The sequence below is a fragment of the Cololabis saira genome, chromosome 21, assembly GCF_033807715.1.
Source record: "Cololabis saira isolate AMF1-May2022 chromosome 21, fColSai1.1, whole genome shotgun sequence".
NCBI lineage: Eukaryota > Metazoa > Chordata > Actinopteri > Beloniformes > Belonidae > Cololabis > Cololabis saira.
The window spans coordinates 9,326,929-9,345,551 of NC_084607.1; the positions used below are offsets into that span (position 1 = coordinate 9,326,929).

Sequence of the window (18,623 nt, forward strand, 5' to 3'; positions counted from 1 at the left end):
ACACAAAAAAAATGCAAGTGATCAGTCAGGAATTAGGGTACAAACATACTTATGAAGATGCTGGGCTTTTTGAATCATGCAAGATTTTAAATTTTTTTGTACTGAATTATTTCATTTAGATATGCAATAAAGTTTGGATTAATTTTCAAAAAGCGACATTTATGAATAAAAAATTTAGCCAATATAATTATATTATTGATTCCAAAGTAAATTTTTTTGTCCTCCACTTGTAAACCAAATTTGATGCTTTCAAATGTAAGAATAGGAATGGTTTGATCATTATAGGTTATCCAGTATTGGAAAGCATCCCAAAAGGTCCTAGTTAGGCTACAAGGGAAAAAAAGATGCTCTAAGGTTTCGATGTCTGCGTTACAAAAAGTACAAATGTTCAAATCTAAATTAAACCTTTTATGTAAAAAATCATTACATGGATAGATCACATTTATTATTTTAAAATGAACTTCTTTAGCCTTAGGTGGAAGTGGAAAAGGAGAGGTAACTGGTTCTCATCTTAATTAAAAAACTAATAGTATAATGTTGAAACATATGTTTCCTCTTCAAAGGTGAAGAGAAACACACCAAAGTAAAATTAGTTCTCAAGAATTTATTATTGCATTTTTTATCTAAGAAATACAACCATCTATGACTAAAGAAGGCATTTGTGGACTAACCACAGAATAAGTAATCATGCCTTTAAGTTGGAGAATCATTGCTTGTGGAACTGCCTTAATTACTGTGTTATATTGTCTATTTGCGCCATCCAGACAGATGACACTGAGTGGAGCAGGTTTTTTTTTTTTTTTTTTTTTTAACCATTTCCAGATTTTAAAGGAGCATGAGGCAGGATTGAGGCAGGATTTATGAAAAAAATTCGTATACGTTTTAAATTTTCTAGTAATAATGTCAGATGAAGCGTTCCAAACCAAAAAGAATGAGCCCTCTAGTGTATCTCTCCGTTGCCTTGAACAGGCTGTGTGCTGCAAAATGTGCTGCAATTCCGGGCCGGAATTTCCCGCGCTGGGCTGCGGATGTGACGTCACATGACGCTGCATGCGCGTTCTCCCCGTTCTCCCGTGCCGGCTTCACTGTTGGCTGCAGTACCCCCGACGGCCGTCGTGGCGAAGGGTGGCGCTAATGAGTCTCATTTCTTAAAAGGAGCCTCATGTTCCTTTATTGGCAAAATAGGAAGAAAATAATTATAATTATAAGATTGCCCTGATACATAGAACTGTACATGATAAACTACATTTACAGCTTCAGATGGAAATTTGAAAATTAATTACATCTCCTTTGCCTTCAGAGATTATGAATTTCCAAAAGAAAATGTTTGAAAAGAAAAACAAATATATTAATATTCAATTTTTTGGGAGTCTTCTGGGAAGAGAAACAGCTAAAGCACCCACCTTAATATTTCTATTCAGGTTTTACATTATATCAGATTCTTAAATAGCCACATTTTCTTCAAAAAAGAAAATCAATCCTCAAAACAATGCTTCGCTGTAACGTGTGCCGAGTACAACTTTACTAATCCCTTACACAAGAGTACAGATGAGTTATTGAGCTAATGTTAAGTCAAACATTCATATTATAACAAGTTCAGAGAGTTTATGCAAATTCAAATGTGACAGATGAATTTTGATGCAATAATTGATGATGAAGATGAAGTCATTTTTGTGTCAAACGTTACTGAGTGAAGCGGGTGCCCGCTCCAAGATGGTGGTCGATGACGCGTCTATGTATAAATGTCTATGGTGCGCATGTGCAGAGCGGTCGATGACGCGTCTATGGGCGTGTCCTCGCTGGTGGGCGTGTCGTCGTCAGAGCGCGACGCTGCCGTGTCCAAAACCAAAACATCCCGCCGGAGGAGATGGATCGATGAATAAGGTTGTTTTAAAGAACAATATCAGCCCAAAGGGGAGTTAAAGATCTTCCGCTTAGGTGAGTAAATACAACATCAAAACCGAGGTTTCGTCAGCTCGTTACAATAAATAACAGAGCTGCATCAGCTAACTGTTAGCTTGTTGTGCCCTTTTATAATGGAAACGTAAATAAGCCATTATTGCTTATTATCGACAGCTCTGCAGCCAATAAGACATTCAGGCTCTGCCTTCGTTGTATTGCTATTTTAATCTGTTGTAATTCTCATGTCTGAGCTGGAAGCAGGTCATTTAACTCTCATTTGCAGTGAGCAGCTTCTCCTTCATTAAACATCCATCACGTGGCCAGAGGAGACCACAAAACAACCAAGGAGGCTGCTGAAATTACTACAAATGGGTTTAAGTTAAAGAGCATACAGATGGGACTCTGGAGCAGTAGAAAAGCCTCATGTGGTCGGAAGAGTCCACATTTACCCAGTTCCTGAGTTGTGGGATCAACAGGGCAGATGAAGTGATGCACATTTCTTTTATTTTAACATGAAGGGTTTCTGCTTTGATTTAAGAAAATCACAAGCAAACTGGAGAGACATTGTAGGAAACGTTGCAATATTTATTCTTCATCGCTTAAGCAAGTAAAGGTTTTGTGGTTGATATCAATTGTGGAACTTTTGCTTGGAACCTAAACCTCAATAAACCCCCATATGAAGTCAGTGCGTGGGAAAACTGGCCTGTAGAAAGCAAAAAAACAACCTTAGATGCTAAATATACATACATACATACATACATACATACACACACACACACACACACACACACACACACACACACACACACACACACACACACACACACACACACACACACACACACACACACACACACACACAGTACAGACCAAAATTTTGGAAACACCTTCTCATTCAAACAAATGGGGAAGTGTGTCCAAACTTTTGGTCTGTACTGTATGTATGTATGTATGTATGTATGTATATATATATATATATATATATATATATATATATATATATATATACATACATACATACAGGACTGTCTCAGAAAATTAGAATATTGTGATAAAGTTCTTTATTTTCTGTAATGCAATTAAAAAAAATAAAAATGTCATACATTCTGGATTCATTACAAATCAACTGGAATATTGCAAGCCTTTTATTATTTCAATATTGCTGATTATGGTTTACAGTTTAAGATTAAGATTCCCAGAATATTCTAATTTTTTGAGATAGGATATTTGAGTTTTCTTAAACTGTAAGCCATGATCAGCAATATTAAAATAATAAAAGGCTTGCAATATTTCAGTTGATTTTTTGTAATGAATCCAGAATTATGATATTTTTGCATTACAGAAAATAAATTACTTTATCACAATATTCTAATTTTCTGATACAGTCCTGTGTGTGTGTGTGTATATATATATATATATATATATATATATATATATATATATATATATATATATATAAAATAAAAAAGCAATCGGGCCTTTTTGACAATAAAGAAGTGGAATATTCTGGAAGGGCGAAGCCAGTCACATCATTGCCACCTGGTAAAGCTCCATTTCATTTGGTAATTTGGTGAAGACAAAACACGAGACAGAAATATCCATATTCGAATAGAAACCAGCAGAAAAGGCCCCAAAGTACCAGAATGGTAAGAATTCCCCTAAGATGTCTAAAGGCTACAAATATTGACAACAGAAGAGTTGTAACAAAATTCTGGAACTTATTATTTTAGTTATGGTTTTCCTAATGTGTCCAATTAACTGTATGCCTTTGTAAGGGGGTTGTATACAATATAACCTTTGGTTTCATTTAAAAATGCTTTCTTTAAAGGTGTGAGACTTGAAAAGTCCGCCACTGAAATGATTGACTGTACAAGGTCAGAAAGAATGAGAAATTAGAAATAAAAAGCATTTAAGGGCTCAAGATATTTCTATTAAAATTTGAAAGTTTTTTTAATTTGTTAAAAAAAAAAGAGATGAAGTTTGCGTTTATTACATCACGTTTGAGTGGTTTAAAGAGCCATATTTTCAAAAAAGATTTTCCCAGTTTAAATGTATTTCTCTCAAATGAAAACCAGTCCAGGCTCATGATATACTTGTGATCAGGTTTAGTTATCACAGTGATCATGAAACATCACAGCTCGCAGCTGGATTTTATTGACTGTAGGGAACCACATATGACATCTTTATCGCTGTTTTTTTTCTCCCTTATATTCACAGATAATCTCCCCCTACTTATTTTTTTCTGGTGTGTGTAATAAATTCAAGAGGATCCATGTCTTTTCTTGTAAGTGTTTGCTAAATATTTCCAAGTACTGACATGAATTTACAAGCCCAGTTTTCTGGACTAAGATTAAATCCAGGAATTTGTCTGATTTGTATATGTTTTTAAGAACTGTTTCCATTGACTTTCCTCAGTGAGCCAAGAGAATTGTAATCATAAAAGAATTTTTTCGGAGTTCTGAAGGCCACATTGATTATTGATCCAGACCTTCTTACAGACAAAAAAAAGAAGATTTCTTGAAGTTACTTCATTTTTCTACAACTTGTTCTTTTACACAAGATATAAGAAATTTATACTGCTGCAAATTAAATTGTCATCATTAACCATCATAGACAACAGCATTGATTACTTTATATTTGTGTTGCCATGAAATATTTTCTTATTCCTGCTTGCATTTCTTTCTTTCATCATGCCTGTTATTAACCCTCTGTGTCTATCAGCGTTGGGTATCTGAGAAATTGAGTGTGGAGAGCCTGCGGGATTTGGAGTTATTTGGAGGTGAGGAAGTTCAAGTAATATACAATGGTGGTGCAGAATTCCCAAAACACTGGTTCCACATGAGCTCGTACAAAGCTTATGTGGAACCAGTTCCCCACAAGCTTTGCTTTGAGAACTTGCTTTGCTTTTCTTCTCAGATGTCACACTGAATTAATTAGTCATCAGTCTTGTCTGAAGCTTTTTTGCCTCATTGTTTCTGTGTCAGTTATTTTTTTCATAGGACGTCACAAGCACAAACATTCTTTCATTTCTCATTTAATGCATAAAGAAACTGTGTTTTATCAGATGCTTATTGTTAATTTGTCCATCTTTTTTAAAAAGATTGCGTACTTGTTTTTGGCTTGTATAATATTTAGCTTTTCTATGTAAATTTGACTCCATTCTTATCAAGAATTATTTTTTTTCTTTTTAGGAGACATTCATTTGTCCTCTTTTCACAAGTTGACAATCTCTGAGGTACTAATCAAAAGTCTAAGACATGATTTGGACAAAATACCACATTGATACAAGAATCTTCACTTTTCAGACATTTATAATTTTCTTGTTTTTATAGGAACCAGTCTGTATTATGACTGAGTTTTTAAATGAAATAGCTGATTTCCAGCACATAAAAACAGTTGATCTTTCATTGTATCTTGAATACCAAGATAGTCCCTATACACAGCATGTACATAATTTAGTTTTAGCTTGAATCAAGCTGAAAATAACTTTGTTAGGAATTTGTTTGTGCAAAAACCGTAGTAACCAACGCAATAGCTTGTCTGGTCTGACGTACAAGCTTACGGCAGGATCAAAAGATTATTTGGTAACTCTACAATCAACCATCATATTATTGGCTGCCCGAATGACGAACTGCCTCAGTTAATTAGACTCTGGAGAGTTTGATATAGTTTTGTACACAAGTTAAGCTGACATGTTCACATAAATGAGTTCTGGTTTGTGCCAAAACGGTGAGGAGTGAGTATGTTGAGAGAGTTTAAGTTTCGTTTTTTGTTCTGAAGTATCATACAGAAAATATGTTGTAAAGACTGTTAGTGGCAGTTTCTTGTTGCTATACTTTCAAAAGTTCTGCTCTTGACATAGTTAAAGACATACAAAATTATGTTTACTGTTCCTGAAAGGAAAAGCGATATTGTTTGTTTCTTAACAGACAAAAATAGCTGAAGGTTAAATGTCTTTTAACGCAGACAGGTTCTTTTTGTTCTTTTCTTCCCCCCACTTGCAGCAGTCTGGGTCTGAGGGAGACTCTGAGTCATCAGAAATGTTAGGAAGAATAACTGATTGAAATGAAGCCAGTGGTGATTTTTGGTGGGAAATGTGAGGGACTTATGCAACTATTGAAGTGGAGAAAATGTGTGTTTGATGCCCCACCATTAAGATGACTCAATATTCAGGATTCACATTATTATTATTATGTTATTGGTGATTTTTGGAAAACATTTTGAAAAGTCTGGAGTTAAATATGCCGTTATTTATTTGCGAGCTTCCCCTCGTTGCTACTGTTTTGTTTGCAGCTCAGTCTTGCATGGTTGTACAAGTTTATCATTTTGTTTTGGCTGTTCTCGGTTCCCTTTGCCTTACATCATATCTGTGAGGAAACTTCAGAATGATAATATTTAATTGATCCTTCTCTTGGGTAGTGGAATGTTTATTCAAGCCGTTTAAACAAACTGGCATCACTTTGTGGCTCGTCACCTGAAAGATAAAACAGCTGATTTTTCATTTAAAGAAGTCTGCATCATGCAGCCAAACTCTCACATCCAGAGTCTGACCTTACTAGTTCAAAAGCTTCTCTAAACTCAGATCCTTACCTTGTTATCTTTGTGTGCGTATTTGATTTGAGTTTTTAATGTAATTGACATGGTTTTTCTGTCCCAGAGCAAGCTCAGGGACTCTCACACAGGAAAGTAAGTGTGGTACTCCTGTCACTGCATCATCATCATCATCCACCCATATGCATTTTGTGTGTGTGCGTGCGTGTGTGTATGTGTGAGTGTGTGCGCGTGCGTGGGTGCACAGATATATATTTAGAGGAATCCTTCAATGCTTTGCAGATTTATTTATGCATGAGTCTCTAGCTGGTGACACACGCTGCACATGCTTTTGTTTTAGACAGCCTTTTCACCTCACTCACCAGAGCATCTACAGACTAAAGAAACCCTCCCTTCCTCCCCTCGCACATAGAGTAATTCTCTCATGCAGCTTATTTAATATAATGAAATGTACTCTGTGAGTTTTGTGTGTCACTAACATGCTGTGATCCAGGTAACTGTTCTGCTTTGAAGTTTTGAGGTCCCTTTTTTTTCTTTTTTGTAGCCCTACTAAAAGTCTTGACTCATTGTTTGGAGGTATTTTTGTGTTTCGTCATTTTATTTATGTGCTGGCGCCCTGTCGTTGAGTTGTCTGTGAACAGATGCGGTCTCACTGCAGTCTGTAGATGGATGGACTCCCATGTGTCCAGCTTTTGCAGTCCATGGCAACCCATTCTAGGTGTGACCACAGCGGCGGTGTCTGCTGTACTCCGTGTGATTAGACGTCTGCAGATTCTTCTCAAAACAGTGGCCGTCAAAGCATGTTTGGCTTTGCTGCTGCCGTCATAGTTTTAATGTGTGTTCCATTTATTGTGCATATACCTAGACCATTTAGGTCCATATTACTGGGAAGAGAGGATGGTTTCAAAGTTACATGTTCCAGATCTTGAATTTGAAGACTATTCTGAGGTTCAGTCCGTGTTTTCCTTTCAATCACCATGAAACCAGTTTAAATAGTCATACATATTTGCCGTCATCTGCTTCCACAGCTTGCTAGTGCAATCTGTCCATTTCCATCATTTAAATGACAATAAATTGATGGAATTCAGGAGTCCTCACTTTTATCAGTATTAGCAACATTAGGTTTCATCAGCAGGAAGGCTTCGCTTACTTTTTTTTCTAATGCATCATTGAAATACTTGGTCAGACAATCCAGTGGAGTAAATATATCACAAATACTGTTTCTTCATTCTAATTGTGGTCACTATGTTAAGTGAAACTTTACTTTAATAGTTTGTCTAATACTTGTATTTGCTAGATGTCCGGCTGCTTATAGGTTGCTAATATTTGTTACTAATGTTTTCTAATTTCACAAGTGATATGAGCCAAGCTAAATCCTTGATATAACCCCTCGGCCCGCTCCTTATTTTGTGACCGCCTAGCAGATGTCTTACAAAAGTCCAAGCATCTGGTAGTGAGTGACAATTTTTAATTGTTTGCAAATGAAGTGGTGTCAGAACGGATCTTGATTTCATGTCGTCTCCTCCCCGTCACCTCACCAGGTCCACGAGGACAGTCATGAGAGTCTGAGCTCCCTCCCCCGTCCAGACAGCATGGGCAGCTTCCTCCCCGACAGCAGCTCATACGAGCTCCTCACTGTTATCGGTGTGTAAAAGCAAATGCATATGGATCGGACCGCTGGTTGTAATACTAGCATGCACAAGTTTGACTTAATTTTATTACTGGTAATACGATGAGCTTCATCAGCTAATGTGCAGTATTTTATGATGATACTTTGATCAAATCAACCCACTGCAAATAACATTGTAATATAATTTCCCTTTGGGGATTGAATAAAGTAAAACTGAACTTTATCTGCTACATATCAGATATTCTGCAGTATTAAATGGTAAAATAAAATAAAACACATTTGTTAAGCTGTCCACAGTTCATTTGTTTGTTGTTTTACAATGTTTTCTACACCATTAATATTCTTTACTAAATGTTGTGACTGGGCTTCAGGGAGGGGCCTGGATGACTTGATGACTGTGAACCTGGCTCGATACAGACCTACCGGGAACCACGTGGCCATTCGACGGATTGATTTGGAGTCGTGCACTAACGACATGGTTGCCTACCTGCAGGTCTGTTTCGTCATTCAATCCCATAATTCTCCAAGGCTAGGCCCTCCTAACATCATCCTGTTCGTGTTTCATCTCAGTGCTTCATGTGGTATTTGTATGTAACTCATACATCAGTATTTGGTTCTCTCTCGGCTTTATTGCGTTCTCTGCTTCATAACACTCAGAATAATCTCCTGTTTTGATTTTGATTGTCACATAATGAGGTGTAATTTCCTTCCTCTTGCCTGCAGGGTGAATTACACGTTTCAAAGTTGTTTCATCACTCCAGTATTCTACCATACAAGAGCATCTTCATAGCTGAAAATGAGTTGTGGGTCATCACACCGTTCATGGCCTATGGTGAGAAACACACGGAAACCGCCGCCGTATCTCGTATGAGATAAAAGAACATTAACTGACCGTGTTTCTCCTCGTGTGTTTGACTTGCAGGGTCAGCCAGAGATCTCATCTGCACACATTTTACTGATGGTATGAGTGAGCTGACTATTGCCTACATTCTGCTGGGGATGCTTAAAGCTCTTGAATACATCCACCACATGGGATATGTGCACCGGTAAGAAAAACTACATTTTGAGTCCCATGTTCTTTTTTTTTTTTTTTTCATTGCACATTATTTTTGCTTGTTCTGTGTTACATTACACGGGACATCGGAAGAAAATAATTCCATATATATTTCATACATAGATGTAGTTATTTGGAACTTAAATATATGGCACTATCAGAACCATTTGTTGACTTGGACGATGAGGTAGAGTTGTCATTTATTACTTTTACCATTTTGGTCATGTAGGAGTGTGAAGGCCAGCCACGTTTTGATCTCTGGAGATGGGCAGGTGTGCATGTCTGGTTTGCGCAGCATCTTCAGTCTGATCCGTCACGGCCAGAGGGCCAAAGTGGTCCACGACTTCCCCCAGTACAGCGTGAAAGTGCTGCCGTGGCTCAGCCCTGAAGTGCTTCAACAGGTACGTCCTCCTCCCTGCAGGATGAGACACTGCTCTCCACAAGTTTTGGAAATGCTCCTGCACAGTTGTGCAGATCCCTGAGCTGCTATCAGTTCAGTCATGCTAAAATAGATAACTGATTGGTATTTGGATTTATTTTCTCAGAATTTGCAGGGATATGACTTTCGATCAGACATCTACAGCCTTGGTATAACAGCCTGTGAATTGGCCAATGGACACGTCCCTTTCAAAGACATGCCAGCCACACAGGTGAGCAGACATCCATCAATAGTATTTTGTGCCAAATCAGCTGCAGAGGTTAACTCAGTGACTACAGGACTTTCTCAGAAAATTAGAATATTGTGATTTTCTGTAATGCAATTACAAAAACAAAAATGTCATACATTCTGGATTCATTACAAATCAACTGAAATATTGCAAGCCTTTTATTATTTTAATATTGCTGATCATGGCTTACAGCTTAAGAAAACTCAAAAATCCTATCTCAAAAAATTTGAATATTCTGGGAATCTTAAGCCATAATCAGCAATATTAAAATAATAAAAGGCTTGCAATATTTCAGTTGATTTGTAATGAATACAGAATGTATGACATTTTTGTTTTTTTAAAATTGCATTACAAAAACTAAATAACTTTATTACAATATTCTAATTTTCTGAGACAGTCCTGTATAGTAACTACAACAAGTTCAGTTTATTTGAGAGCAGAAGATTTAGACTGCCGAGTCATTCCCACAGATGCTGTTGGAAAAGCTAAATGGGACAGTTCCATGTTTGCTCGACACCACCACAATCCCCCCAGAGGAACTGTCTCTGAAACCGTCCCGCTCCGGTGCCGACTCCGGGATCTGTGAGGGACCGGGACCAGCAGGGGGCCGACACTCCAACGGAGAGGCGTCCTCGTCGTCGGGGGGACACCCCTACAACCGGACGTTCTCCCCACAATTCCACAACTTTGTTGAACTGTGTCTGCAACGAGACCCAGAGAAGAGGTGGGTCAACGTTTCCCATCGTGCTTAAAGATCTTTTCTTTTCTTTTCAGAATAATTTAGAGTCGAGACAGTAAATATTCTTTAATTTTTCTCCTCATTCTCAGGCCATCCGCCAACACTCTTTCTAGCCATCCCTTCTTCAAGCAGGTGTGTATGATCATAGGTTCATCTTCACATTTTCAGCTCCAAAGAATCACGTATCCAAATATCTTTCCTTTGTTGTTTGTTTTGTGAATAAAATAAAGTAAAAATATTAAAGGAAAAAACAAATCCCCTTAAAAAACATTGAATCATAACTCTTGAAGGGTCCTAATTTCTGTTAAACTTTGACAAGAAAATCAGTTCTGATACACAAGTTATTTCATTTCATGTTTTAATTAATAGCACTTTTAGATTGAAATAAAGGAAAAAAGTCTGCAATCATCTTATAATATAAGATGATTCCAGACAAAGAATCACATATCCAAATATCTTTCCTTTGTTGGTTTTTTGTGAATAAAATAAAGTAAAAATATTAGAGGAAAAAACAAATCCCCTTAAAAAACATTGAATCATAACTCTTGAAAGAACCTAATTTCTGTTAAACTTTTAAAAGAAAATCAGTTCTGATACACTAGTTATTTGATTTTGTGTTTCATGTTTTAATTAATAGCACTTTTAGATTGAAATAAAGGAAAAAAGTCTGGAATCATCTTATAATATGCATATCTACAACATATACATGCACAATTCAAATTAATTTTTGCAAGTGACTAATAAGACTAATATCTTACATGAAAAGGTTGTGTTTGAGTGGATCACCCATTGGTTTTTGTTTTCCCAGATTAAGCGCCGGGCATCAGAGGCGCTGCCAGAGCTGCTGCAGCCGGTGTCGCCCATCACGTGCTCGGAGAGCTCCCAGCTGCAGGACTCTCACTCTGGACTAGCCAGTCTGGAATCAGGTCTCAGCCACCTGGATGTGGATGACTGGGACTTTTGACAGTGGACAACTCAGTGGGGAGACAAGCATAGCGTTGTACTGAAACTGAGCAGAACGGATGGGATTTGTTTTTGTTCTGGTTCCATGGTTTAAAAAAAAAAAAGAAAGGGGGGGGAAAAAAAAGTCAAATCTCAAACTCAAAAGGAGTTGTCAGACAGAAAGCCTCTTTTTGATGTCGTGCTCACTCTTTGTTCTCTCGATATGCACAAACTCTTGCACTGCACTGATGGCCTCTCTCTCTTACACACAAACACACACTCGTTTACAGATTGTATGCTACAAGGCTGACAACCAAGACTGCACAGTCCCCCACGCCGTTTCCAAGGAGGGTCTATGGGTGTAGATGCAGCCAAAAACCTCACGAGTCATGACGTGGATCAATGAGAAACTGCTACTAAATATTCACATCCTACCTCTTGTGTGGACATGAACGTGTGACGCGGCTCAGTCGCGCAGAGATACGACCGTAAGAGAACACAGTTCTCACGGCTGACTGGTTCAATTACATAGGTTTTCTTTGTCCTGTGGGTCAGCTCAACAAAGAGCACGTACACACATTTTTTTTTAGCTCTCTGCCCGTGTTACAGTAGAGACTGCTCATGCTTCAGGCTTCTGTTTTGTTGTACAGCGGTTAAATATGGGAGTTCGACATTAAAAGCATAGACGTATGCATTTCCTTAAACAAGCTCTGGGTGACGCTCACCAAAACTGAATGTTTCATCGGTGCTCGTTTTGTCTGCATGTATATTTCAAAGTAAGGACTAAGTGTTGGAAAGAAACTTTTGAATTTACAATAAATATGTTTCAGCTTGAATGTTTTAACTTCCCGACACCAAATGATTTGAGCCATAAACTTTCTAAAAACAATTTTATTCAAAATGCAGACAGACAAAACACACAAGTGGATGGTTGGAAATGTTCATGTGTTAATCTTCCTCATCTGATGGTGGCTGATCTGTTAAAGCGTTGTGTTTCTCCAACTTGGCCATCAATTCTGGAATAAAATCATCAAAACCACATTAAATTACATTTACAGTAGCATTTTAATCCTGCCTGTTCTTCTCAGAGGTTGTTTTTTTTAATTATTTTTGAGCGGGCTGGCTCACCTTTAGCTGGGTTGAAGACTCCGTTGGTTTGAGTATTGCACACATAGCAGCGCTTGGACCTGCGATAATGCTGAAGGGCGCAGACCTCACAAAAATAGTGCTTGCACCTGAGAGAAAAGTAACTGGTGAATTCAATGCAGCTGGTAAAAAGCACAGAATAAAAAAACAAAACAAAGACTTACTTGGTGATAATGGGATTCTTGAAAGATTCCCGGCAGATGAAGCACTTGAAGGGCAAATCCTCATCATCACTGCTCACCTCGTAGTTCTCCTCGTCTAGATGAAAACGGCAACTTTAGAAAATGCTTACGCATTCAAAAGAAAATAGATATTTAAACAAGCTCTTCAGCTCACCGTTTGCTCCATATCTGCCCTCCTCCAGTTCCCTCTCAATCTGCCAGCCGTGTTTGTAGTCGGATCTATCATGGAGGAACTTGCAGCTGTCTAATTGCAGGAGAGAGGCACGCAAAGAAAATAAATTAACGATAAAGATTAGCAATTTAAAAAAAAACCCCACTAAAATCAACATCTTTGGTGACATGTTTAATAGAATCCTGATTGTGTGAATCATATACAGACCTCCAAAACCACAGAAACCAGTCTCCTTGTAGTCTTTGCAGATATCTGGCTGATAGTCCCACCGGACTGTAGCTCTCAGGTGTTCAGGGGCTCGAATTGGTCCCTTTCTGTTAAAGTGAGTGAAAGGAAATGTATCTATGTATCTGTAGTATCCACACATGACATGTGTCTCATGACAACGCGTGACGTATGTGCCTTGCCTCACCTGACCATGCCAGAGGAGGCATTGCCCATGCTGGTATCTTTAGGCTTGATGAATTTTTGGTAGTTGTTGATCCCACGGTATATTTTATCATCTTCTTTACCTTCTAACTCCTATTGAAAGAGATTTAGGGGGGAAATAAAAGAATACATAACCTTGCTCGATGAAGATAGAACAAACAACCATTAATTATAATTGAAACCTATTTGTATAAATAAAAAAAGGAAGTCCAAGAAAAATTAAAATAAAAACAAAAGTCAGTGATTAAACAGATTTTGCTGCCAAAGACATTGATTCTGAAATATTATTGATAGTAAATATATTTCGTACATCTTGGATTTTCTGACTCCTCTCAAAAATGGCCTGAGCATCGTTGTCTTTCTCTGTGTCCAGCTGATATGTAGCAGTCGCACCCATGTCATCGGGTCCCTGTGGTTTCTGTGTTTGGGACAAAATTAGATTAATAGCAGAAAGATGAAGATTTTACATGATCATAAAACATTTAAGACGTGAATAAAGTGGCTCCACAATGACACATCAGACAGCAAATGGCAAAAAATATAACCACCAGAGTGCAGAAAAACACACATCTTTCCTTTGACCAGCTCACCGGAGTGGCTCAGAGTTTGGGTACCTTACTTTGTAGAGTTTAACAATAGTTTAGGACTAAGAAGATGTTTGTTTTCTATTCATTGTGGTTGGTGTGGGGATTAATGCCTTTTCCCAATAAATACAGCGTGAAGGGGGGGAACAAAGTCTCAACTCACCGCTGACCGTGTAGACTTGTAAGAAACTGTGATGTTCTTGTCTTTTTTCTCATCTTCACTTTCACTAGAAGACACGGTGTCTTTTTCCACTTTTTTACTCTGGGAAGAGAGGAAACACATCATATTCATCTATCTGTTAATCTAAAAGGTCACTTTTACATTGTCTTGTTTATTTTTTTACCTTTTGAATCATGGGGTTCACTCGCCCATCTTTCTTTTCTTTTCTGACCACAGCGCTCTGGTCCTCATCACTGATGTCCTCTTGAAAAGGAACAACAACTTAAATTATGAGGAACTGGTTTGTTACACAAAGAAACATACAATGCTTGCCTTATTCTCGTTGTGAGTGTCATAAAAAACCCATACATTTCGGCACCTTTCTACAAATTACAGTAATACGCTCAAACCCTGGGTCAACATCATTACTGAGCCTGCAGGGGGTTTGTATACAGGACTGTCTCAGAAAATTAGAATATTGTGATAAAGTTCTTTATTTCCTGTAATGCAATTAAAAAAGACAAAAATGTCATACATTCTGGATTGTTTTTCGAAATTGTACTTCAACATTAATCTCAACATTTCGACTTTTTTCTCAACATTTTGACTTTTTTCTCGAAATTGTACTTCAACATTAATCTCGACATTTAGACTTTTTTCTCGACATTTCGACTGTCCATAATAAAAAAAAATCTTCCTCCTCTAAAATATTATTTTTATTTTTCTCCTGCCTGGCCCTAATACTCTTCCGTAGAAAACAAAAGTGTATGGTGTGATGTTTCCAGTTTGTTGAGAAAAAATGTACATTTACACATATACAGGACTGTCTCAGAAAATTAGAATATTGTGATAAAGTTCTTTATTTTCTGTAATGCAATTAAAAAAAACAAAAATGTCATACATTCTGGATTCATTACAAATCAACTGAAATATTGCAAGCCTTTTATTATTTTAATATTGCTGATTATGGCTTACAGTTTAAGATTAAGATTCCCAGAATATTCTAATTTTTTGAGATAGGATATTTGAGTTTTCTTAAGCTGTAAGCCATGATCAGCAATATTAAAATAATAAAAGGCTTGCAATATTTCAGTTGATTTGTAATGAATCCAGAATGTATGACATTTTTGTTTTTGTAATTGCATTACAGAAAATCACAATATTCTAATTTTCTGAGACAGTCCTGTACAATTTATCATACAGTATGTTGTCTGTACGTCATTTAAATAGTGTATCAGGCGGCATATGGGAAAGATAAATAATAAACGGGAACACATGGTTGAAAAAAATAATCTTAAAATGATTTAGAAAGTTTTTAGGGTTTTTATCTGGAAAAATAAAGGTGAAATTAAAAAAAAGTCGAGGGAAATGCGAAATGTTATTTATGGCTGGTTGTACTTTAACCAACAGCTGGCTACTGGTTATTTAGTTGCTTCTGTCACGATTATCTTTTAAGCATCAGTGAGTAAGGAAAAGATGAATATTGATCACTGATAGAAACGTGCGATTATGATCAATAAAAAAGAAGCAGACGCACTTGAAGCAACCAGCCCCCAAACTCAATGGAATTAGAATAAAACATTTTAAAAACATCAGAAATGTCATGAGGCAGAAAATCTACTACCTTTATCGCTGTTACTTGCTTTTCTTTTCCGCCCGGAGAATTTTTTGGTGGATTTTTTGAACAGAAACGTACAAGCTGGTTTCTTCTCCTCCGACTCCGCCATCTTGCCATCAATAGGTAAATATTCCGTGCTGACGTCACAGCGCCCCCTGCTGGCTGGGAGCGGAACGTCTTCTAGCGGCCTCAAGATGCACAGCTGAGCTGACAATATTTAATTCAGTCTGGACTCAAAGCTGTTCCCTTCCAAATTGAAGTTGTTTTGAGCTCGACGTCGAGGGAAGTGCAATAAATCGTCATAAGTCATTTTAAGTAGTCACCAAGTGGTGACTTTTGTTAGGATTTTATGAAATTGTTTAAAGGTTTGAAGCATACCGGTCAAGTTTTGGAGTTAAAAATAAGGGACATTTTCCACCAACCCAGGTCCAGTATCTTACATTTTAAGACAGGTTTCCAAGAAATATAAAATAACTACCTGTCAACCACTTACATACTACAATTATGTGCTCAGAATCTGATAGGACTCCCTTTGTTGACACTGAAATACTGTGTACTTCCTATGTGTGTAATTCCTATAATAGAGCCTAAATGAAAACACAAAGGGGAATTAAAGCACACTTATTTATTTTTAAATATTTTCCGTATATATACACATTGATTGTCTTCAAGTGAAACATTTAGATTTTCTTTTTATTTGTCATTTTCACTCATGAGGCTCTCTGGCATTAATTACTGATGACACAGACGCATGTTTATGTGCCTCTAGTTGAAATAACTTTCAGAACGTGTAACTGAGCCCCATCCTGCTCCTCTTTAGGAAAGTAAATTCGGTTTCCTATTTTTAGAGATATTTACACGAAGTCTTCGATTTTTTGACAGAAACGACTTCTCTCTCATTACATCCATCCAGCCATCTCTGATTTGCTGTTCGGAGTTTGTTCCCGTCGCCACTAACCTCACGAGAACTGCCACCCAGGCTACAGCAAGGGGCAGTTCTCGCGAGGTTAGTGACAATTCAGTGTGGAGAGGCACAATAATGCTTTTTAAAATTTATTATATTATAAAACAGAAAATTTACGGGAAAATACTAATATGGGAGTACGGCGGGAAAGGGTTAGGATTTTATGAAATTGTTTAAAGGTTTGAAGGGTTTTTCTATAAGATTCTGCACTGGTGGTTTTTCTCTATTTGCAGGGTCACCTCCTGTTCAGGAGTTTAGCTATAGTTCAGCTATTTTCTCTATTTGCAGAGTCAAATCCTGTTTTATGACTAGGCTGTTAAAATAGTTCAGATATTTGCTCTTCGTTAGGTGAAGACGATGCAGAGAAACAGATGTTTTAACACTGATGGGTCTCAAGTAGAAGCAATAAACAGGGATATACGGCTGAAGGTCTGATATGTTTGGCAGATGGGGTTCACGTACAAAGAACACCTGCCTTTTTAGTATAAATATGACTGGATCGATGACTACCGTGTGCATTTCTCTCCTACCTATGTGGCTGGAAAACATTGTGCATGATACAATAAAAGCTTGATTCTGTTCACCGGTTTTCTTATGGTACACCAGGCAAACGAACACACAGATCTTTCACTTTCAAGGGGGTGTCATTGCTTCTATATCAACTACTATCACATTTGTTGTCGTTTTTCATGCAATAAAGTTGTAAATGTAATATACAGTGTTCATTATGGAGTGAGATTTGTCTCAGATCCATATTTTTTAGCCTACCAATTAAAATAGTCTCTTTCAGCGGTGTCAAATGCTTGTCAGGCGTTGAATCAACACTGGAAATGTATAGGTAGGCGTATAACAATGCAATGTAACAATGCACCATTCAATAACCATGTCTACCTCATACTGCTGCACTTTTCACTTTTTAAAAAATTGTATATATGTTAATAAGAGCTGTCATTTGTCTATTTACTGTACAGTGAGTGAAAATAACCGAGTCAAATGTCCTGTCTTGTTTGACCTGACTTGGTCAATAAACCTGATTCTGATAGTTCAATAAAACACAGTTAAAGGGGACCTATTATGAAAATCACGTTTTTTCTTGCTTTAAATATATAAAGTGGTCTCCCCTCAGCCTGCCAACTCAGAGAAGGAGGAAATCAACCAAATTCTGCAGTGTCTGTACAGCCGCCCGGATGAGCCGTCCAGTCTGATGTGGCTTCTACGAACCGTTCACTCCCTTTCGTTACGTAACCAAAATGCAAGCCACGGCCACAACTAAACACCGTGTCCTAACTGCATGCGAGCGTCCGACTATCGCGTCGCACTGCGTGACATCGGACACTCTCTGTCCATCTCCCTCCAGCAGCTGCCACTTTATTGAGGTTTTTAAATTTTGTAGTGAAATGAGGAGGAATCATAGAGATAACTTCTCATTTCAACTAACTGGATCAGCCTGTTTCCTACAGCGCTTTCAACCGGCTTTCAATGCGAGCGACAGGAAGAGAATAGAAGCAGGGCGTCGGACAAATGTTCAGCTCAAAATGGCGCGCCGCTACGCAGCTGCGTGGCGCTGCGTCACCGCAGCCAGTTAGGACAGTCCAATAGAAAATAAAGCAATGGAATTGATTTTGTCACTGACGCTCGCTCGCATGATACCTCCTCATTTCACTACAAAAACCTCAATAAAGTGGCAGCTGCTGGAGGGAGATGGGCAGGGAGCTGGAAGTTTCACAACTTATTATCTAAAGCTTGTGTCTTTTTCATTTACCTTAATGTGATAACCAGTCTCTGCTTAGCGAGAGACTGACCAATGGGAGTCGCTCTCGCTTCGTTTCGTCCGTTGACCTCGCTGAGCTGCGCGGATTCCAGCCAATCTGCACGTCGCGAG

At 37.8% G+C, this 18,623-nt stretch overlaps 2 protein-coding genes across 9 annotated transcripts; one reads left to right on the forward strand and one right to left on the reverse strand.

Annotated features, from left to right (window-relative positions):
- The first annotated feature begins 1,811 nt into the window (after positions 1-1,811).
- strada (STE20 related adaptor alpha) lies at positions 1,812-11,618 on the forward strand. 8 transcript variants are annotated; one of them, XM_061712824.1, is made up of 13 exons: positions 1,812-1,938; positions 4,120-4,186; positions 4,624-4,681; positions 6,560-6,588; positions 7,995-8,097; positions 8,455-8,576; positions 8,807-8,915; positions 9,006-9,129; positions 9,367-9,538; positions 9,683-9,787; positions 10,276-10,529; positions 10,634-10,676; positions 11,353-11,618. In XM_061712824.1, the coding sequence occupies exons 2-13, from the start codon at positions 4,175-4,177 to the stop codon at positions 11,506-11,508; spliced, it is 1,287 nt and encodes a 428-aa protein (XP_061568808.1). In that variant the 5' UTR covers positions 1,812-1,938; positions 4,120-4,174; the 3' UTR covers positions 11,509-11,618. The 8 variants fall into 8 exon arrangements, with proteins under 8 accessions (XP_061568808.1, XP_061568809.1, XP_061568812.1 ...); XM_061712828.1 differs by lacking the exon at positions 4,120-4,186 and having other exon boundaries at positions 1,817-1,938; XM_061712825.1 differs by lacking the exons at positions 4,624-4,681; positions 6,560-6,588.
- A 741-nt stretch (positions 11,619-12,359) lies between these two features.
- rnf113a (ring finger protein 113A) lies at positions 12,360-15,901 on the reverse strand. The gene is made up of 10 exons (XM_061712832.1): positions 15,784-15,901; positions 14,344-14,423; positions 14,163-14,261; positions 13,726-13,833; positions 13,399-13,508; positions 13,194-13,300; positions 12,969-13,058; positions 12,797-12,890; positions 12,615-12,721; positions 12,360-12,502 (listed from the first exon to the last, which is right to left on the reverse strand). The coding sequence occupies exons 1-10, from the start codon at positions 15,884-15,886 to the stop codon at positions 12,435-12,437; spliced, it is 966 nt and encodes a 321-aa protein (XP_061568816.1). The 5' UTR covers positions 15,887-15,901; the 3' UTR covers positions 12,360-12,434.
- Between the last annotated feature and the right edge of the window lie 2,722 nt (positions 15,902-18,623).